General features: G+C 35.4%; 2 protein-coding genes across 4 annotated transcripts; both read left to right on the forward strand.

The window, feature by feature from the left end:
* Positions 1-727: 727 nt before the first annotated feature.
* Positions 728-7,676, forward strand: LOC130450156 (uncharacterized). 2 transcript variants are annotated; one of them, XM_056788369.1, is made up of 2 exons: positions 728-842; positions 6,035-6,714. In XM_056788369.1, exons 1-2 carry the CDS (start codon positions 786-788, stop codon positions 6,608-6,610), a joined length of 633 nt encoding a protein of 210 aa, XP_056644347.1. In that variant the 5' UTR covers positions 728-785; the 3' UTR covers positions 6,611-6,714. The 2 variants fall into 2 exon arrangements, 1 of the variants encoding a protein (XP_056644347.1); XR_008910546.1 differs by lacking the exon at positions 6,035-6,714 and adding an exon at positions 7,142-7,676 and having other exon boundaries at positions 749-842.
* Positions 7,677-9,423: 1,747 nt separating this feature from the next.
* Positions 9,424-11,514, forward strand: LOC130450109 (uncharacterized). 2 transcript variants are annotated; one of them, XM_056788304.1, is made up of 5 exons: positions 9,424-9,592; positions 9,774-9,948; positions 10,004-10,072; positions 10,169-11,214; positions 11,335-11,514. In XM_056788304.1, the coding sequence occupies exons 1-4, from the start codon at positions 9,516-9,518 to the stop codon at positions 10,286-10,288; spliced, it is 441 nt and encodes a 146-aa protein (XP_056644282.1). In that variant the 5' UTR covers positions 9,424-9,515; the 3' UTR covers positions 10,289-11,214; positions 11,335-11,514. The 2 variants fall into 2 exon arrangements, with proteins under 2 accessions (XP_056644282.1, XP_056644283.1); XM_056788305.1 differs by having other exon boundaries at positions 9,426-9,592; positions 10,985-11,214.
* The last annotated feature ends 1,970 nt before the right edge of the window (positions 11,515-13,484 follow it).

The raw sequence follows: 13,484 nt of genomic DNA on the forward strand, positions 1-13,484 counted from the left end.
TGTTCACAGTGAAAATAATTAAGGAAATAATAAATAAATAATAAAGGATTTAAAATTAATAATATTTATTATTATTGATTGTTTTAGAGTTTTTCAATGGTAAATTTTTTGCTACATTTGGGCCAAGTGATCATGGTTTTTCGGATGGTTGGGTGGGAGGGGGGCGCCATCGAAAATCTCACCCCGGACACCCTCTGACCTCCTACTTACATTCCGGTGATCGTAGCGATGTATCGGCAAATATTAATTAAGGCGAGTTTACACGGTGTGAGCTAACGGGTCAGTTGAGACAGCAAGTAACTGTATACCAGCTATTGTTACCGTTTAAATGGATCCGCCGAGCTACTGTCTCTTCAAGGATGGGCAGCTACTGAATGCGAGTAACTCCAAGTTTTTTTGATTTAACTGGCCACTTGCCTTCCCCCACGAGACATTAAGCCAGTAGCTCGCATCCTATTCGTTTAATTTGAACGGCGAGTACAGTACCTTGCTAGACAGTAGACGCGACGCGACGGTGCGCTCGCCGAACTTCTTAAAATGGCGGAACGTTGGAGCGGCCAAGAAAACGTGAATTTGTTCGATTCGGAATATAAAAATAGAGATGCACGGAGAACTTCGTTACAGCATATTGCTAAAGAAATGAATATCCTGAGAAAGATGTAACTAAAAAAATTAAAAATTTGCGTTCAACATATAACCAAGAACTCATAAAAATTGAGAAAAGTAAGAAAAGTGGTAGTGGTACAGACGACATTTATAAGCCTTCTATAAAATGGTTCGACATTATGGACTACATTATGAAAGTTATTAATTTAAAGGAGAAAGAAACAACAAGCAATTTGGTGAGTATACATACTATTTTATTTCAATATTTTTTTATTTTATCATATACGTTTGCCAATCAACTGCTCCTTCCCCACTAAAATAATCTCTGTATTTATTTCTCAACTTCTCAGCAATTGCTTTCGACCTGTTATTTATTCGGGAACGTCTTATACTTGGTAATTCATTAATTTCTGATCTCCACTGTCCTTGAATTATAGTCAAATTTATATTATCTTCGTAATCTGCACTTCCTGGAGGTGTATAAGTATTTGGCATAGTCATTCATAACCAGTTGTGTAATGTGCATGTCGATTTGACAATCTTTATTGCCGTTTGTTCGTCGACTTGAATTGGTTTTCCCAAAATCCGGAAACGAGCTGCCAGAATACCAAATCCGTTCTCCACAATGCGTCTCGCTCTTCTTAATCTGTACTTAAATATTTTTTCCGCAATTGTTATCGTATTTGAATAGGGCTTTAACAAGTATGGTTTGAGTGGAAATGCATCATCTCCAACAAATACTGCCCATTGGGGTAGTAATGAGTCGTTTTCTAAAAGTGGAAAACCCCTCCATCTGCATTTCGTCCATATGAGCCTATGTCTACATATTTAAAACAGTAATTATGATCCACTAGGGCAAGAAGAACGATGCTATTAGTTCCCTTGTAATTATAGTATTCACTGCCAGAATTCGGTGATGCTTGAATTATAATGTGTTTTCCATCTATGGCACCACAACACCCTGGAAAGTCCCATCTTTCATTAATTCCTAGCTGTATATCTTGCCACGATATGCTTGGACGCGCCTGCCCTGCTCGCTAGTGAACAGAAGTGTGTTAGATCAGTCTACATAAAACCCAAGAAAAACTAGTGAAAAGTGAAAAATAAATTATAAAAATAGTGTACAACCTTTGAGGATTGATACATCATAACAGTAAGTCAGTTTTAATTAGGTATTTATCAGTGGATTGACCGATAAAATAATAAAAGTAAAGTAAATTTATAATCCATTAAAATTCAGCAAGTAATAATTGTTAACATCAGAAAAAAAGAAGCAAAAGATAAGCGAAAACCAGCTGCTATCGCATCTACTATTCCAATAGAAATAAAAATACAGAGGTGGATTAAGAATTTAACGACGGTTTGGCAAACTAGGTCAGATCGCTGGCGTGTTGAAAGTTGAACCGAGTAGGCTTTTGACTAATAGCGCCTCCGGTACGTTTAATTTGTTAAACTGTGGTTGGCGGACAAAAAATGGAAAAAAGGAATGAAGACATGGAGGAAATAAAAGCAATGTTTATAGCTTTAAATGAAAAAATAATGGCTATTGACAACAAATTAGATCAGAATAATCAAGAAATGGCAAAAATAAGAACATAAAACGAACAGTTAAGACAAACGATACAGAAACAGGAAGCGAGAATGGAAATGATTGAGTGCGAAATAAAGAGAAACAATATTATAATCCATGGCATTGAAGATAATGAAAACGAGAAGTTGGAAGAGGTTAAAAGAAAAGTCGAACGTGCTCTAAATAAAACCGGCAAATGAAATAAGAAAAATAGGAAACTTTGCTGGAAATAAGAATAGACCTGTACGTGTAAAAATGAATAGAGGAGAAAGGAAAATGGAAATATTACAAAGCGCAAAAAAACTTAAGGGTACGAATATATGGATCAACGAGGACTATACCAAGAATGTACAACAAAGTAGGAAAGTACTAATACCCTACCTTAAGAAGGCGAGGCAAGAAGGAAAAAGAGCGCATATCAAATACGATAAGCTGCACGTGGAAGGAAATGTTTATGATATGTATAGTTTCCAAAAAGATCAGATGGACAGTGGGAAAAGAACGACAAGTGAACGATCACCTGGAATGGAGACAGCGCACTTAAATAAAATCTCAAGAGACGAAAAAAACTAATGAACCATGGTAATATGGAAATATGCAATGAAAACAATGGCAAGATCAAGGACGTGCTAAAGGATAATGAAACAATACCGAAAATAGCAAAAAACAAGAATAAAATGGGAAATAGAACTAAAAATAAAAAAAATAAAATAATAAATAAAAAAGTAAATGAAAAAAAGGAAATTAAAATTAGTACATGGAATGTTAGAACTATGCTGGCTCCAGGAAAAATGGAAGAAATAGCAGCTGAACTAAGAAAATATGAGGTGGATGTAGCAGCCATACAAAAAATTAGATGGAAAGAACAGGGAATTATAAACAAAAAAGAGTACACCCTCTTATACTCAGGAAACGAGAAACAAGGGCAAGGTGGGACAGGTTTTACAGTAAGCAAAAAACTAAAAGACAATATAATAGACTTTAGGGCGGTAAACGGGAGAATAGCGTATTTACGAATAAAAGCAACCCCCTTTAACCTATCAGTCTTAAACGTGTATGCACCAACAGAAAATGCTGAAGAAGAAGAAAAAGAAAAACTATATGAGAATCTGGAGAAGGAAATCGAAGGAATACCCAAGGAAGATACAACTATAGTACTGGGGGATTTTAACGCACAGATAGGTCAAGAAGATTACATAAAACAAGTTGCAGGAAAACATACAGTACACAATGTAACAAATGATAATGGAACAAGATTGTGCAATTTAGCTATAAGTACGAATATGGTCATAAGCAGCACCAAATTCCAGCATCCGTACCACCACAAAGTGACTTGAAGTGCCCCGGACATCAAAACATTCACGCAAATAGACCATATATTAATAACAAGAAGGAAACAAAGCTCTGTAAAGGATGTCCGAACATTTAGGGGAGCTTGCGCAGATTCGGACCACTTTCTAGTTACAGCAACTATAAAGGAAACAAAGCTCTGTAAAGGATGTCCGAACATTTAGGGGAGCTTGCGCAGATACGGACCACTTTCTAGTTACAGCAACTATAAAGCAGAAGGTTAAAAGATGTAGAAGAGATGCTAAAAAAAAAGAAATGGAACATTGAAAAATTGAACCACACAAATGCAAGAAAAAAATACAGAGATAATTTAACAAAAAAATTAAGAGAACAGACAAAGTCAAATGATATACAAACGGAGTGGGTACAAATCAAAGACTGTATAAAAGAAGCATCAGCAGAACATGTCGGAATAAAAGAAAAAACAGCAAATAAAGGCTGGTATAATGAAAATTGTCATGAAATACTAAATAAAAAAAACGGGACAAGACTAAAATGGATCCAAACTGGCAAGCAACAGGACTTACAAAAATATAATGAGTTAAGAAAAGAATCAAAGAGCAAAAAGAAATTGGATAGACAGCAAAATAAAGGAAATAGAAAGGGAAAATATAAATATAAACTCGAAGAAATTCTATAAGAGCATAAATGAACAAAATAAGGTAAATAAAGGGAAGATAAAAGGCATAAAGGATAGCAACGGAAAAGTAACGGAAGATGAACATCAGTACAAAATAACATGGACGCAATATTTTAAGGAAATACTTACAGATAAAGAAGTACTCCAAGATGAAGAATATCAACAAATAGAAGATCTAGAAAATGCAACCGAAAATACGGATGAACCAACAAGAGAGGAAATCTATGAAATAATCAATAAAAGCCGCAATGGAAAAGCACCTGGATTAGATGGCATTAATATGGAGCTAATAAAATATGGAGGCTTTGACCTCCAATATCGGCTATATGAATTGATCAAAAAGATATGGATCGAAGAAAAAATGCCTGAGGATTGGGAAACTGGTGAAATTATTACTATACACAAAAAAGGGGATCAACAGATATGTAAGATTTACAGAGGACTCACGCTGCTAAACACCGCATACAAAATACTGTCAACACTCATACAAAAAAGAATTTCAAAACAAACCAAAACCATAATTGGACAGTACCAAACCGGGTTTACATCTGGAAAATCTACAATAGATGCTATCCATACGGTCAAGCAGATAATGGAGAAAGCGCATGAGTATAAAATGGAAGTGGAAATACTCTTCATAGATTTTGAACAAGCGTTTGATTCGATAAAAAGAAGTAAGCTCATGTCGGCACTAAAAGAACTGGGAATACACCCCAAACTAAGAAAACTAATACAGTGTGCAATGAAGAAAACAACAGTCACAGTAAGGACACAAGTGGGGAACATAGAAGAATTTGAAATAAATCAGGGTGTAAGACAGGGGGATGCTTTATCAACGACGCTGTTCAATTTGGCACTGGAATATGTGATGCGTAAAATAGACAAGAGAACAATAAAAACTAGAAGTGGACAAATAGTAGCATACGCAGACGACATAGCACTTATCACAAGAAGTCGAAACACAATGGAAGAAATGCTAAAGGAAATAGTACTAGAAGGAAGTAAAATGGGTCTTAAAATAAATGAAAAGAAAACAAAAATAATGAGGCTAGATAAACGTATTATAGGAGGTAAACAGAAAATAAAAATTGGAAATTTTGATTTTGAGGAAGTAGATACATTCAAGTACTTAGGAATAACCTTAAGTAGTGACGGAAATAAAGAGGCAGAAGTCAAAGAAAAAATAACAGCAGCTAACAGGGCATATTACGCTAACAAAAAACTACTGCAAAACAAAATACTAGGAAAAAGTACAAAAATGAGAATATATAAAACAGTTATTAGACCGGTCTTGATGTATGCTGCAGAAACTATGACTATGACAAAAAAGCAAGAAGAAGACTTAAGAATTGTTGAGAGAAAAATATTAAGAACAATATTAGGACCAGTAAAACTAACAGAAAATGAGTACCGAAGAAGAATGAACTATGAAATAGCACAAGAAATTAAAGAGGACATAGTAAGAAAAATTAAACAACAAAGAGCAAGATGGCTGGGACATGTATGGAGAGCAGGAGAGGAAACAGTAGCGTACTCAATATTAGATTGGAACCCTGGAAGTGCTAGAAGAAGAGGAAGACCAAGGTCTACATGGTGGCAAGAGGTAAAAGACGACCTTAAGAGAATTGGGATGTGGAACTGGCAAGAAAAAACGAAAGATAGACGAGCCTGGCAGGATATGTGCCACAAGATATAAACAGAAGAGAATGGGGACTGATCTACCCCGAAACAAAGAAAAAAAAAGATCTAGAAAGCTCGTAAGAGCGGCGTTACCCCATCTGGGGTGTTTAGTCACCATATTATTATTATTATATCTTGCCACTCGTCTTGATTTGGTATCTGTAAATAGAAATACATTTTCATTGCAGGAAACCCATGATTTAACTGAAGATAGCGTGGATATGTCACAAACTGATGAGGACATAAACAAGGATGATACTATAGGCATTGCCAGAACGCCAACAGCAAAAAAGAGGAACCTATCCCCAAAAAAAGGAATAAAGAGAAATGTAGTTCCAAAAGAAAGTACCATGCATGCAGCAATCAACGAGCTGAAAGACTTGAATAAGAGTTTACGATTACCACTTGAAGAAAAGGAAAACGAGTGCGACATAATAGGCAAACACATTACGGTTCAATTAAAGCAACTATCTGTGCCGGATATGCTAAACGCGAATGCTGAAATGCAGCAAGTCTTAACAAAATACAGACTGAAAAACCTATATAATCCACATGCGTCTACACCTTCCACATCGTGTACTACACCAATACCAACTGCAAGCGAACACTCATTTTGCAGTACTTCTCAATCGCCTCCTCACTTATATTCACAGTACTCACATCAGACAGTACACACAAGCAATACTATGGAAGAGATGTCATCAATGGCAAATGATACTGATGACTTGGTAGCCCAAGCAATATTAAATGCTAATATTCCTTAAAACCAAGAATTCGTCACAAGTTTAAATAATCATTTTCCATATAGTTATATTTATCTGAACCAAAATGTTTCATGGAAGCTACGTTATTTTTGTAATATTTGCGTTTTTGTAAGCTTTTGTTTTTTTAGTAAATATATAAACATAAACAGTACAGCCTATACTTACCTTAATATAATCTTTTAAGCTAGCACTTATAGCATCGGAAACTTCTGGTATCATTTTCGATATGGATGCCTTCGATACCCTATATAATACTGACAACATCCTGAATGTCATTCCAGAGGCCAGAAAAGTCAAGGTTATTTCTAGTTTCACTCTAGCTGGGATAGCTTTACGCATAAATGTGTCACTGCGTTGAATACCTGTAGCAATTAAATTTAAAAGAATTTCGAACTGTGAAGACGTCAATCGCATAACAGCTTGATATTCACGAGGGTCCTGATAATATAGCTCTTTCATAATCATGCTTGTAGCTCCTGAGGATTTATTTTGCAACCAATTTCTGACCCAAATCCGTCTTTTTCTTTTCAGATCACTTTCCATTTCTTTAATCAACTCATCGCACAAAATTAAGGAAAAAGATTGTATTACCTTGCGTATCGCAATTTTTACTTTCGACATATTTTGTTTGTGACCCGCAAGCTCACTGCCTCGCAGAATTTTGATACCGTACAGCTACTTAACTAGGTGTAAACGGGTGAGCAACTGCATATATTGGTCCCCACTCGCCAAGTACAGCTACTGTTTACTGACCAGCCCAGCAGCTGGCACTGTGTAAACTCCCCTTTAGTTGTGAAGAATCAATGGCGACGATATTTCTCAAGCAGATGTTATAAGAAAAGCTTTTGCCAACATTTAAGGTGGTAATGTACGGCCGACGAATATTTTCGTCGACTGCACAACGAAAGTTCGGAAAGAGATACCGCTCTAAAGTGTAAATGAGCGTTGTGTAGCTAAAGACATGAGACGACGTAGAGACACTTTTAACTGAAATACAGATGTTCAACTCACTTTTGTTGCGCGCGACTGTCCCTTACACTGTTATTTAGTAATTTAGAAATGCTGAAGATTACTCCTTAAATATACTTGAAATATCAGGGTGGTGCCTAAACAGACTGGACAGAAAACATAAATCAATATTTACTTAGTTTAAAAATATTATATTTCTAATTATCTAGGTACATATAGTTTCTCAATACTATGTTTAACGTTTAAAATTTTCTGTTTTACACCTTTTGGCAAATTTAATACTATTAAACAGTTTTTTATTTCCCATCGGTGTCCGTTACTATTAACAATATAAACCCGATAAATTGCGAATAAAAATGGACGTTGAATGTTTGTAAAATAAACGCGAAGGGAAGCGTGGCCGGTTGTTTAGTCTGGATGCACGATTTTGGTGGTAAACCACCCTTAGCTGAGAACTTGGGTGAGAACCAAAGCTATAATGATAAGAGATGAAGTGTTTTACGTAATATAAACAAACTCCCTACATAAAGTGGAGAGATTTTGACCTTGTATTATAAGGGACAGTCGTTTAGTAAACTTTGTCTTGAAAACACGTCTTTTCATTCTCGCATTTTCACGAAATTATCTTACAGTTCAGTGCAGTGCAGTGCAAAAAACACAAAAGTGAATTTGACTATATTTGTGTGGCGAGACTTATTCAAGCAAATATGCCAAAATAGAAGACCAATTTAACTCCTGGCAGTGGACGCAAGCAAAGTATACGTCAGAGAATGAAAAAATTCGAGATAGCAAAAGGTGGGTGAAAGTGCTTCAAACCAAAATAAAAAAGTGATCTCTCTTGCAAACCGAGCGCAAAGTGTCAAAAGCCGAGCCGAAGGCGAAGTTTGCAGGTGCACTTGTTTATCAACTTTTGAATATGAGTTTTCGTAATCATTTCCGAAAAACTGTAAACGGGGGTCTAAGAACTGAAGAATTGGTTGGTACAGTCACAAAGAGATTAATTCATTATCACTTCAGAAAAGAATTATTATTGCATTGTAATGAACTGCTTTGAATTAGATTACAAAGAATTGAAATGAAGTAAATTTTTATGCAACAGTGGAATTTTTTCGAATTGTTAAACATTGAATTAAAATTAGTAAAGATTTCATTTGAAGTGGTAAAGATTGACTTTGAGTTGGTAAGAATTGAATCTGAATTCTGAAAATTGCATTTGAATTGGTACGAATAAAATCAGATTCCAAATGATTTGGAAAAATGTGTTTGGGATTAATTGAATTATGTTAATTTACATGAATTGAATAATTGTATCAATACTGAATGCAGTTGAAGTAGAATTGAATTGTACACTTCTATTTATGGTACTTGTTAGCACCTTGACTGTAAATTTAATACTTTCACAAAAAAATGTTAACGCCAAGATTGATACATATGTCAGATTTGGTATAACACCTGTTTTATAAGTTTATTTATTCAGTTATACATATAATACCACTTTTCTTGTTATGATTTGTTTACGGAAATGATTCCGAAAAAAATTTCTTCAATGTATTCTAACTGATTAAAAACAATACAGTAAGTACATTCCACTCACTTACTTGCAGAACAAAGCAGTTACTATAGACCACACCAGACGGGAAAGTAGATCCAAAAAGAAGGCAGTTTTTTTCATCATTGTTCAGTACATTACAAATCGTATTTATCTGTCTTTATCACACTTACTACAAAACGTTTGTAGAGGCGCTTTTGTATTTACAGAAATCTTTCGAAAGTTATATTATTTGCACACAGATGTCACTACCATAATTGACATTAATAAATGGAATGTGAAATGACACATGTAAAACCCTGCCGTTCTGTTTTGTTCATCACGCTACATGCACTTGGATTCTATTTGTGGGTTTGTGTGGTTTCAATAATCATCATTCACCGGAAAATGAGATTTTGTATTGTGTGCGGTAATTCTGAAGACGACGTAAAGCATTTATTTTGCTTTCCCCGTAGCGCAGACAGGTAAACAGAAAATTTATTATCTTGTTGTGTAAGTACCCATACGTTTATGCATGTTAGATGAATGTTTGGTTTTTTATTACTGAGGTTTCCTTACTGCAAAGATTAAAATCGAGCTGTACCAGATGAAACTAAAAAACAGGTTGCTATTTTACAATGTACAATAATTACATGTGTGTTACAGGTCGCAAATATGGCAGGAAGCTATGGGAATGAAATATAGACCACTATGTGGCCATGTTAGAATCTGCAATGAGCATTTCACAAAAGATAGATTTGTGCCGTGTACCTCAGTTTTACGTTTGAAAGCTGATGCAGTGCCCACAATTCTGGAAGTCCAGAAGGACCATGTTATGAAGGTTGTATTCTAATATTAATTAGGTTTGTATTTTACAATGAAAATAATAATTTTAGGGACTGGACCAGATAGCAAATAAAAAAGTAAACATTATATCCCAATATATAATAAAGCCAGAACCACAGGTACTGAATTTTACATATTATTCTAGATGATTTGCTTTTATCTTGCTTTATGCAATAAAACATAACTTAGGTGTTAATTGAAATTCAATTTCTTAGACTCTTTTGGATACCAAATCATTAAGTAATGCAAACAGTGAAGTTACTGAACATGAGAAAACAAATTCCTCGCAGTCACCATCCCAACGGGGCTGTCACACCAATTTCAAGTACAGTTAGATGTAGAAGGACTCTTTTTAAGGACGTTGAAGGCTTGTGTTCAACACAGATAACACCAAGAAGATTTTTTACGATTGTTCGGTATTTTTAATATAGAAATTCAAGTTTCAAATAGACTGGCAACGCGGCATGACTGCGGCATAGTATAAATCAGAATTCGAAGGGAAATCGTCGCGTAACCATGGATCTCTTACCATTGCGAGTCCCTCTTCGATGTTGCCAAGCCTTTACTTAGGAAGGAAAGTACGGTAATATAAATAATTTGCGCTTATGGATGCGCAGATACATAACCGACCGAACATCGGACATTCAGCATTTAGTATTGTTTGTTGTTCAGTAGATAGTGTGATTTATTGTGTTCGGTGTTATTTTTAGTCTGTGCCTTAGTTTATTCTACAGATAGCGCTGTTTTTGAACATTAGAGGCAAAATCGTTTTAAATTATATCTGCAAAAAAAGTTTGAAAGCAAGGTCTTATTATACGCAATATTATTAATTTATATTATAATATTATTAATTTCATGAAAAAAGAGGCAGATGAAGGAGTTACTATTCCTTTGAAAAATTACAGGTATGTAGCAAGATTTAATTCGAGAAGTAGGTTGAAGAAATGCGGAGTTTACACATTTTTATACAGGCACCTACTTATTGAGTGTCATATTTTAAATTAGAATATTAACATATTTTGATATTTCAGGGAAAGAGTACTAGCTGCTACTGGGGTGTCAAGGTCTACTTTTCAGAAGATATCAAAAGAAGCTCAAAAAGTTGAGCGGGGAGGGCCAAGCACATCTTTTCAATCGCCGAAAAAAATACGTAACACTAAAAAAAGAAAGCTGGATCGTATCTCGCCAGATCAGATAAAATCTATAAGGGAAATTACCTACGATTTTTATGTACTGGAGAAGAGACTTCCTACTTTAAACTGTAAGAAATTGTTTTTACTAGTATTATAAAGTCATGTACCTACTTAGTTTAAGGTTTACTGTTGTTACTATTCAATTTAAAAGAGCAAACGTCCAATGCTAAATTATGATGAAATTACAGGTGTTTTGCAGAAAATTAATGACCGGCAAATCTTGACAGAAGTAATAAATGTAAGCAGCTTGAATCGGCTCCTTAAAAAAATTGGTTTCAGGTAATAATTTTGTTTTTAAGTTGTTCATTCAGTGATTTTTTTTGTATATAAGTAATATCTTACTGTAATATATGTTTAAATCTTTAAAATATATTTTTTTTGTATTTTTTAATCTAATAAATGTTTTGTTGCGAACTGCATTAATTTTTATTTAAATAAGAACCTACGCCACTGGTATATCAGTCTGAAGCGACAGAGAGGGAATATTTTAAAGTGAGGCAGACGATAACTAGTCGATGACGTCTGTGGCCTTTTCTTAGTTGATTCGTACTTTACTAGTAGTAGTGATACACCACCACACCAGGATGTACGAGAAGAAGTTGCGGCTAGTAGTAGTAGTGCTACACCACTACCTTTTAGAGAGAACGTACGAGTCGAAGTTGCGGCAACAAGCTCCACGTATTTGCAGATAGAAGATGGTGTTCCAAAACAGCGAGAAAGTTTACATACCCCCACCCAACTGCAAGGACCTCAAGAAAAGTTACAATTCAAAGTAACCGGTCGGCGAATTGTGAATGTGAAACATTTTTTCAATGACATTATAAACTTTAAACATGTAGACATCTTCAATTGTAGAAATGAGAATTTAGAAATAGTGAGTGAATATCGTCAGGGATTTCGAAGTGTTTTTACAATTAAGTGCACTAACTGTCTTGAATCTAAGAAGGTGGACACTGATCCCGATCCTACTATGTTAAATGTGAATCAAGCGATTGTCTTAGGTGCAATATCCACTGGTGGTTTCAGCACAAATAGAGGAACAATTGGGGCTTTGCGATTTGCCTGTAATGAGTTCACATTTGTACCAAAAAATACAAAATGAATTGGCCGACAGTATCCACGAGTTAGCTCGAGGAAATAATAGAACAAGCTGACGTACAAGAACGTAGAATTGCTATCGAAAAGGGACGCATAGGTAAAGATTCCATTCCATACATCACCGTTGTAGCTGATGGAGCCTGGAGCAAACGCTCTTATAAAGTAAACTATGATGCAGCATCAGGAGTGGGAGTAATCATTGGTCAAGAAACCAAAAAGGTATTATCCCTAGGAATACGCAACAAATATTGTTGCTTGTGTGCAAGAGCCGAAAACAAAGAAGAACAACCAATTGCACACAAGTGTTTTAAAAACTGGTCTGATCCATCAACAGGCATGGAATCTAACATCATAGTTGAAGGTTTCAAACAGAGCATCGAGATGCATGGTGTTAAATATTTATATCTTGTTGGTGATGGTGATAGAAGCGTGACAAAAAAACTGGCCGATGCACGTCCCTATGATACACCAGTATCAAAAATCGAATGCCGCAATCACTTGTTGCGAAATTATTGTACACGGTTGCGCGCACTAACCCAGAAGAAAACAAGTTCCAAAAATCTGCCTGTCAGTGTTAAACAAAGGAATATTTTGATGAACAGTATAAAACGTTTACGCAGTTTACCACTGAAAAAAGCGAAGAGTGCCATGCTGAGAAAGTCCGATTATTGAAAAAAGACATTTACAACGGACCCTACCACGTTTTTGGAAACCACGAAAAATGTGAATTATATTTCTGTTCTAAAATGACAAACATTAACCAAGATGAACAGAAAAAAGGATATGATTGGGTAACTGAAATGAAAGCTTCCGGACTGTTCCAGGATATTTTGTATGTCGCAGAACGTGTTACGCGAAATTCCGAAAGTTTGATTTTAAATATGGACAACAATGCTGCAGAATGTTATCATTCTGTTGTAGCAAAGTTTGTTGGCGGGAAAAGAATCAATTATACGGCGCGACGCTCCTATGCAACAAGATGTGAAGCGGCTGCCATATCCTACAACGTACCTGCTGGCGAATTTCCGCGCTATATACATAAAAAAGTGACCCATGCGAGCTCTGGAAAGTATACCAAAAAGATCATTGCAAGACATGCACAAAACATTGCATGGAAAAAAAGTAGGCGAACATTGTTTTCTGGCACAATAAAACAAAAGAGAAAAGCAATAACAGAGGCTGATGAAGATTATGGATTACCGTCATCAGATATGCATGAAGAAGAATACGAATCAAGAGT

Source organism: Diorhabda sublineata, chromosome 11, assembly GCF_026230105.1.
Source record: "Diorhabda sublineata isolate icDioSubl1.1 chromosome 11, icDioSubl1.1, whole genome shotgun sequence".
In the NCBI taxonomy this organism is placed as follows: Eukaryota; Metazoa; Arthropoda; class Insecta; order Coleoptera; family Chrysomelidae; genus Diorhabda; species Diorhabda sublineata.

Excerpts from the sequence above, each read along its gene's own strand:
- LOC130450156 (XM_056788369.1), top strand. The coding sequence starts at position 786 with ATGGACTACATTATGAAAGTTATTAATTTAAAGGAGAAAGAAACAACA. Across the intron at positions 843-6,034 it reads AAGAAACAACAAGCAATTTG|GAAACCCATGATTTAACTGA; the intron begins GTGAGTATACAT and ends TTTTCATTGCAG.
- LOC130450109 (XM_056788304.1), top strand. The coding sequence starts at position 9,516 with ATGAGATTTTGTATTGTGTGCGGTAATTCTGAAGACGACGTAAAGCAT. Across the intron at positions 9,593-9,773 it reads TTTCCCCGTAGCGCAGACAG|GTCGCAAATATGGCAGGAAG; the intron begins GTAAACAGAAAA and ends TGTGTGTTACAG. Across the intron at positions 10,073-10,168 it reads TAATAAAGCCAGAACCACAG|ACTCTTTTGGATACCAAATC; the intron begins GTACTGAATTTT and ends TCAATTTCTTAG.